General features: G+C 43.9%; 1 protein-coding gene across 1 annotated transcript in view; it reads right to left on the bottom strand.

Moving 5' to 3' along the window:
* Positions 1–534: 534 nt before the first annotated feature.
* The window catches only part of DDX49 (DEAD-box helicase 49), a 25502-nt gene continuing 17525 nt past the window's right edge, over positions 535–8511 (bottom strand). The window contains exons 7-13 of the mRNA XM_015810725.1: positions 8042–8117; positions 7140–7216; positions 6927–7024; positions 5654–5728; positions 2817–2905; positions 2575–2646; positions 535–1157 (exon numbers count right to left, since the gene is read on the bottom strand). Of these exons, the coding sequence (XP_015666211.1) occupies positions 987–1157; positions 2575–2646; positions 2817–2905; positions 5654–5728; positions 6927–7024; positions 7140–7216; positions 8042–8117 (658 nt within the window). The 3' untranslated portion in view covers positions 535–986. The remainder of the gene's footprint in view (positions 1158–2574; positions 2647–2816; positions 2906–5653; positions 5729–6926; positions 7025–7139; positions 7217–8041; positions 8118–8511) is intronic.

Below are 8511 nucleotides of genomic sequence, written 5' to 3'. Positions count from 1 at the left end.
TATTATATAGATGTCACACCTGTGACAGATAAAAACATGCATTTTTTGAAAAACAGCGCCATCTGTTGGACGTAAAAGCAACACACGCTTTTACCAGACTGAGCCACAGCAACGCGTGGCCGGGTACAGCTAGTTAATAAATAAAATCAGAGCCCTACCCCCCATGAAAAGTGCAGACATAAATCACTCTTATAGAATTTGACAAACCATATAAATTACCCCTATTTTTGCATCCATCCAAAGGTCCATAGAAAAGGGAGCAAGAGACTAAAAATGTAAGCAGATATAAGAATAAGAAGAAATAAGAATATGCACAGGCTCCTATTGTATCATGCTATTTGGAAATTGTCTAAAATCATTTTGGAAGAAAGTTACAGTCCAACCCAAAGACTGTAGCTATGCTTGCATAAAAAAAAACAACAATGTAAGCCTCTGATTTTTTCCCCTCATCACAGACAAGTGATTTATTGAAAGCACTTGGTTTATTAGCCAGCATCTGCCTGGTACGGTCATGAGATTCTGGTGACATCTCCCCCCCCCCCAAAAAAAAACCCAGAGCTTGCTTCCATCAAAAGGATCCACCCACAAATCACCAAACTTTGCTCGGTGGTAAGATTGCCTGGTGAGACTTGAAAACTGCTGGCTTCGAGACAGGATCTTACGATTTGGGAAGAGAGTCTGTCTCCAAGGCCCAAGCCCAACTGAAATCCTTGATTTTGGTAAAAAAAAAGAAGACAGCCCCGAAGACACACTCCTTGGTCTCTGGACAAGCCAAGCAGCTTCTCAAACCTGCCTTCGCTAGTCATGTTTTTTTTTCCCCTAAGCCTTTTTCTCCTGAATGCTTCAGGTCCGTTCACCCAAAAAGGCCGAAGTTGCAAGAAGCGTCCTCCCTTTTGTGCCAGGCGAATTCGGGACAGAGGTAGCTCAGCTGCAGATCGTTCCCCACAAGGGTCCTTTGCCACCAAGGCGGGACACGTTGGGCTGCCTCACTTCGCCGGAGGCGCCTGCTTCTGCCTCCGCACCCGTTTTTTCAACCTGTGCTGGAGCTGCTTCTGCTGCCTCTCTTGCAGGGTCTGCTGGACTCGGTTCTGGAACTCAAGCTTCTTCTTCTTAATCTTAGCCAGCTCGGCCTTACGCTGCATCTCCAGATCAGGGTCCTGCCAAGAGGAGGGAAAGGAGAGATTCCAAGGTGCCCAGAAGCAGACCTTCTTTGCAAGAGCCCCCAAACTGTTCCCCCTTCTCAAGCCCTCCAGTTGCAGCTGTTTAGCATTTGCCTTTCTTCTCCCCCAAAATGGTCTGCCCCTCAACCATCACTTCATGGAAACACGGATTTCACAGCCACTACTACTATGTTGAAGACCGAGTTCGCAATTACAACATAGGGTGGTGCCACATTAAAGCATCGTGTATAAAACCCAATGTTGTGCTTTGCAAACCATGGTCTGTCAGCCGGGGTCATGGCTAACCATTGCTCTTATTCGGGAAGCCAAAGTTTAGCACGCTGAAGAAAACCCAGCCGTGCGCTAACCCAGGTATCTGGATAAACCAGGGATGGAAACCCATAGCAAACCATACCGGCCAGTAAGCTTGCCTGCTACCTTTATAGTAATTGTGCTTTAATAATAATGATAGAGTTGGAAGGGACCTTGGAGGTCATCTAGTCCAACCCCCTGCTCAGGCAGGAAAGCCTATACCAGTGATGGCGAACCTTTTAGAGACCGAGTGCCCAAAAATTGGTCCCGCCCCCACTCCACCCCCTGCCCGACCCCCCTCTGCCCCCCCATCCCCAGCGTCCCCTGCCTGCAGGGCCACTCACCGCCTCCAGGACCCGCCATAGATTTTCCAGGTAGCCCAGCAGCGCTATTGGGGCCATACCCTCTGCCCGCACCCTGCAGCATCAACTGCATGATGGGTTGTGAGGGCAGAGTTTTGTCTACGCTGCCTGGCTGCCATGTCCTTGGCTGCACTGCTCCGCATGGGCCACTCGGGGGCGACTCTCCTCCAGGGGGGCTGCTGGTGAGGAGGGGGTCGCAGGGGGAGGCAAGGTTGGGGCAACGGCATGTGTGCCCACAGAGAGGGCTCCGAGTGCCGCCTCTGGCACCCGTGCCATAGGTTCGCCACCACTGGCCTATACCATTTCAGACAAATGGTTGTCCAGCCTCTTCTTAAAAACTTCCTATGTTGGAGCATCCACAACTTCTGGAGGCAGGTTGTTCCACTGGTTAATTGTTCTAACTGTCAAGAAATTTCTCCTTTGGGTCAAAGCAAATTGAGGATGAAAAAAATGCAATCAAAAAAGGAAAAGCATGGGGGTCCTTGGTGCTCTTTGAGCTTTGGGTTTTTTTCCCTTGCAGATGTTTCATTACCCAACTAGGTAACACCATCAGCGCTAGGAGGGAGGGGGAAGAGGTTGGTCTCTGTTTATATACCAGTGGCCTACCCTTGTCTACCTTGGTGGTGTGTTCTGTCAGTTGCTCTGACCTGCAAGCCTCCACTGATGGAGGGTCAGGAGTGGGGTGAATCCCACTTAGCCCCTGCTCTGCCCTGGTAGCACCTGGAATTCTTCTCCCTTACCTTTCCTTCCAGGATCATCTGCTTCCGCTTATTTATTTCCTTCTTCTCATCAAAATCCGTTGCCTCCAGTCTCTTGAGTTAGAAAAACAAAACAAAACATGCAGCATTGTGGAGTTACTTGATTGACGTGTTCTTACAGAGGAGCAGCTAAAGCAGTGGACTTGAATCCAAATCTTCACTTGCCCATTTGGGGCCCAGGAACCGGCTTTCTGCCTCCCTCCCTCCCCCCTGCCTCCACTTACAATCTCACATTCCCGTCGGACCACGTTCACTTGGGTGAGAATCTTCAGCACATTTTGCTCCTCCACGGAAAACTCCTGAAGCTTCATTTCTAAAGAGAGGGGAAGCCAAACGCTGACACAGCAAAACAAAGCTCCATCTTTTCACAACCAAAGAGAAGTATGCGTGCGGAGATACCCGCTTCAGTCCCCGGGCTAAGGCTAAGGCAGGGCTTATTTAGATTCACACAACTGTTATAAACCATGATTAGCAAACAACAGTTTGGGTTTATGCATAAGCTGAGCTACAACTAGTTGCAATTAGGCTTTTTGTATTTATTTGTGTTTATATTAGAAACTGCCCACCTCTCTCGTAGAATGATTCTGGGCAGTGCACACACACACACACACACACACATATATATATTAAAAATAACACTAAAATAGATGAGTGATCCCTGGGTATATCCATACTAATAAATAACAAAAAGTGAACACCAGGGAAATTTAAAATCATTAAAAGTTTTAATAAAACATTAAAAATTTTAAAATTTTAAAAGATTATAAAAGAGACCTAGCTTTCGTTGGTTCCTACCAACATCATCATCACCATTGAATTATTTATGCCCTGATGATGTTGGTAGGAACCAACGAAAGCTAGGTCTCTTTTATAATCTTTTAAAATTTTAAAATTTTTAATGTTTTATTAAAACTTTTAATGATTTTAAATTTCCCTGGTGTTCATTTTTTGTTATTTATTAGTATATATATATATTAAAATGCAGGGCAGGGAAAAGCAAGAATAAAATAATTTAAATTTAAAAAGTATTGTTTTAACCCAGGGGTGTCAAACTGCCAATCCACGGGCTGGATATGTCACGCGGAAGCCGTGCCCACCCCATTGCCAGCAATGGCAAAACAGTCCCGATACGTCACGCGACGTCGCGAGTTTGACATGTCTGTTTTAACCCAATGGTCGGAATAAACATCTTCCTCTAAACTGGATATCTAGCTGCAGTACTTGTTTTTTTTTAGTTGCATACAAAACTTTGGCTAAATGGAGGAGAGGAGGCTGACACTATCTAAATTTTGGCAACTTTGAAGACTTGTGAACTTGTATGGCTGGCTCGGGAATTCTGGGAGTTGAAGTCCACAGGTCTTATAAAGTTGCCAAGGTTGGACATGCCTGATCTAAACCATTCTGGGTCACCCTTTTTAACAGTCAGGTTTTACTCAGACTAAACATGCCCTGGTTTTAGGACTACCTGACTGCAAGCAGACCCGCCCCATTTAAAGCATCTCATATTCCAAATCATGCAGCATGTCCTAAACTGGGTCCTTTTGGTCGTATCAGGAGAACCCTCAGAGAGGTAGCTCTGATGTTGGGTGGTGGCGGGGAGGGGCTCATGATGAGGCATTCCCATGTCTTCTATTATCACAATAGAAGACATGGGAATTAGTATTAGTAAATGAGGAGCTAGTAGAATAAGAATAGAATATGTTTAGGAAATATAAGAATGTAATTGTTGGAACAATATGTTTATTTTTAGATACTATAATTATTATGTTATGAAAAGAGGGAAATTAGGGATACCCGAAGTATAAACCATATACTCATTTACGGCTAAATTGAAATACGGTAATTGGAATTTTGTAAAGCTTAAATACAGGATTGGGATTTGTATAGTTAAAATCTTATTGATAATTTTATTGATTGATTGAATTTCACGAGAAATGTATTAATCTGGATATGGTATATTACTTGAGGGAACTAGAGAGGGAATTTTTAATCAGTTAACCTGAGCTATATACAAATGACTTTGTTTTTGGATAATTGATTACCCCATCAGCACACTGTTTCCTAAGCCAGGGCTTTTCAACCTTTTCACCCATTGTACCATTTTTAGGATATGGCAACATCCGAGTACCACCAGTCACCTAACAAGGTGTCAAAAACTTGATGACCCAAAAAAAAAAAAAAAAGGAAAAAAGTGATGAAGTACAGGTAGTCCTCGACTTACAACATTTGCTAAAAGTTTGAATGTTTACAGATAACTTAAGATTTGAGTTTAAGATATTGTTATGAGTTGAGACACAGGTTAAGTAAAACTTAGAAGTATAAATGCTAATAATTAAATTCGTATATTGGTTTGTGGTACAAATGCTGATGGTTTATTATTATTTTTTTTAAATTTTTATTTTTTTCTTTTTCTGGAAAGAAAGGAAGGAAGGAAGTAGAAGGAACAAAAGAAATTTTTTTTTAGCCCTAAATCTGAGATAGGAGGCTGAGAAATTGGGATCATTTAAAATCTGGAAATGATAAAGATTAAACGTTAAATTTAAATATCAATGGGAAATTAAAGTTAAGAAAAACTTATTAGGTTATTGTCTAAAAGATGGAATGTCAAATTAATTAAGATATGTATAGACTGAAGATTATTGATGAACACTAGAAAGGTATTTTTTTGTTTGATTGCTAGAATAAGAACTGTATTGATCTGAATATGACAGTAGATTTTATGGGGGAAAGAGAGGGAATTAGTTGCTGTAATACTTTTGAGATTTGTACTGATGATATTTAAAGGTAATGGAATTACTGTGCTCAACTGCCACGCTACTTTTCAAATATGTAAATGTAATATTGGAAAATTAATAAAAAACTTGGGGGAAAAAAGGGAAAGAGAAAACAGACAAAAGAACAAGGAGATTTCTGCTGCTTACCTCCCCCGCTTTAGATCCTTGGCTAGCTGTCTCTTCTCATCTCCTAGCTGCCAACTATGGCAGCACGTGAAATTAGTACTTTACAGATGTTTCAGGCTCTCCATCCCCCACCCCAAATTTCCCACCTTTTGGCAACTTACTGATCTGTTCTTCAATCGCATGGACAAGATGGATATCGTACTGGGTCACCAGCGTGATGGCAATTCCGTGCCGACCTGTTAAGAATGACCATGGAAGAGCAGTGGGCACAGGTGGTTCTTCCCATCTTTCCCCTGAGAAAGCCGGTTCTGGACAGTACAACCAGTCCCCGGCTAAGCGGTGCGGTCAACATTATTCCAATCTTTATTACCAGAATTAAACAAGGATGACCTGTACTGCTCAGGGGCCTTTCTGAGCTCAGAAATGAAACACAGGTATCCTCACTTAACCGTTTGAAGTTACAATGGATCTTCCCAGGGCTAATTACGACCCTTTTTCAAAGTTACGACGGCCCCGCAACCTCCCTGCCCCTGGTCATGGGACCGCATCTGGGTGCTTGGCAACCAGCTCACATTTAGGGCTACTTTGTAGCATCCTACGATCACATGACTGTGATTTTTGATTCCCACCCCCATTTCCTGCAAAAAAAAACCCGCCCATTGTTGAAAACAGGTTCGCTTAACAACCACAGGGCTTCCTTAACTGATGCAAAAAGGTCATAAAACTGGGCGCAGTCATTACTTCTAGGTTCAATTAAGTTGAGGACCACCTATAAAAGGGGTAGGCAACCTTGGCTCTTTTATGACTCATGGACTTCAACTCCCAGAATTCCTGAGCCAGCATGGCTCAGCTTGGAAATCTCTCCCTGTCCCCTCAGCATGGCTGGCTCAGGAATTCTGGGAATTGAAGTCCACGAGTCATAAAAGAGCCAAGGTCGCCTACTCCTGACCGATAAAGAGCCTTGAGGTGAGAAGTGCAAAAAATAAGCATGTCGGCACATTGAAAACTTCCAGGGAGAAGAAAATTCCAGCACAACCTCCAGAATAAACAGCATCCCTTCCCTGGGTAAGGATGGTCCAATGCCCAGAAGGTGGGAATCCCAGAGGAAGGCCTTTTTCTAAAGGCCGGTTCAAACGTCAATCAAAGTGGGCTCTGAAGTCACAGAGTGCAGAACCCTTAAGGCAGGGGTAGGCAACCTTGGCTCTTTTATGACTCGTGGACTTCAACTCCCAGAATTCCTGAGCCAGCCAAGCTGAGGGAAAAGGGAGAGGTTTCCAAGCTGAGCCATGCTGGGTCAGGAATTCTGGGAGTTGAAGTCCACAAGTCATAAAAGAGCCAAGGTTGCCTACCCCTGCCTTAAGGATTCCTGTTGCTTCCAAAGAGAACGAATCAGACTGACAATGGATTTGAAACCATGAAGAGAATCCCCCTTACCAGCTCGGGCTGTTCGGCCCACCCTGTGGATATAGATTTTGGGGAGTCCAGGCGTGTTGTGATTGATGACTACTTGGACGGTGGGAATGTCGAGCCCCCTAAATCCAAAAGAAATTGAACATAGAGAAGATGGTTAAGCTTGGCATGCTATCTCATCTGGGACACCCTCCCCCTTTTCTGGACCTATTTTAGCTCCAGAGAGGCTCCACTCACCTGGCAGCTACATCAGTAGCTATTAAGATCTTAAAGACGCTTGATTTGAATTTCGCCAGCGCTGCAAAACGTTGTTTCTGACCCCCCAAAAGGAGAGAAAGAAAAAGAACTGTCAACTCTAAAATGAAATTAGCTGAAACCATTTTCCCTTCGTTTTTTCGGTTGCCACAGAATTGGGAGGGGGGAACGAGTGTTTTATCTTAAGACATAACAATAAATTGTCCTGTGGGAACCAAGGTCATTGCTAACTGCATTTTGGCGGGTTAGAAAGCCCATGCAAGTAGTTAATTGGGGAATGTGATTCATGACATACTATTGGGGTGGGAAGTTTAACTTTGTAACTTTGTAACCTTGGGGGGGGGTGTTTCAGTCTTGGGTTCACTTTTGACCGTGCGGATATTATGTAGCCAAATAAGTATGTTCTTTGAGGAAACTCTTTTTTTGCCTTGGAGTTCTTTTTGCTGGTCTCATCTATCGGAACCATGACAAGAACATCATTAGAGCAGGAAACTGGTTTTTTTTTTATCTCTGGCAACGGGATTCGGATGAGAAGAAAGGATTCTACAGGCCAAAGGATCTGCTTACCTGGGATACTCGGAACTCAACCTGGAACTCCCTACATGTGAAGCTGTTTAATTCGCTGAGTGATGGATACTCCCTATCTCCGTGCAGAAGCACAAATGGAGATGCAGCTTAGAACCTCCTTGGGATGGATGAAAAAAGGGAGGGGTCCATGGACCTTCTTATGCTCCATGGAGGCTTGGAGCTGGCATTGGTGGAAAAGATGCTTCACCCAAACTACATGGCAAGGAGGCAGCATGGCAGAAGAAGAATTGAGGAACTGGCTTTGAGCACCCATCTTCCATCCCCTGGGCAGCTGTTGTTGGCCACCATTGACTTACTTGTTTCATCATTGAGTGGAGAGCCACGGATGGGAAATTGAACTTCCTGAGCATCATGTTGAGAATTTGGCAGGTCCTAAAAAGGCAGAGCAAGATAGGTGGCATATACTTTAACTTTAACTTTAACTTTAACCACATTTATACCCCGCCCTTCTCCTGGTGGACTCAGGGCGGCTTACAGCCAGTTTAAAACAAAATAGCTAATACAATATACAAAATTTAAAATGTGGTTAAAATGAAATATTAATATAGGCCTTTTCTTTTTTTAAAAAAAAGTTATTTAAAAACCAAATTTAAAATACCCCTTAGGCCAGTCCTGCCAGCTGAAATAGCCATGTCTTGAGGGCGCGGCGGAAGGAGGGGAGATCCGGAATCACCCGGATCTCTGGGGGTAGTTCGTTCCAGAGGGTGGGGGCTCCAACAGAGAAGGCTCTCCCCCTGGGGGTCGCCAGCCGACACTGTCTGGTTGA

Source organism: Protobothrops mucrosquamatus, unplaced genomic scaffold (genome assembly GCF_001527695.2).
Source record: "Protobothrops mucrosquamatus isolate PMUCROS unplaced genomic scaffold, P.Mucros_1.0 scaffold14, whole genome shotgun sequence".
Lineage (NCBI taxonomy): Eukaryota > Metazoa > Chordata > Lepidosauria > Squamata > Viperidae > Protobothrops > Protobothrops mucrosquamatus.
The sequence above is the reverse complement of the archived record's forward strand: the minus strand, read 5'-3'. Positions and strand labels throughout refer to the sequence as shown.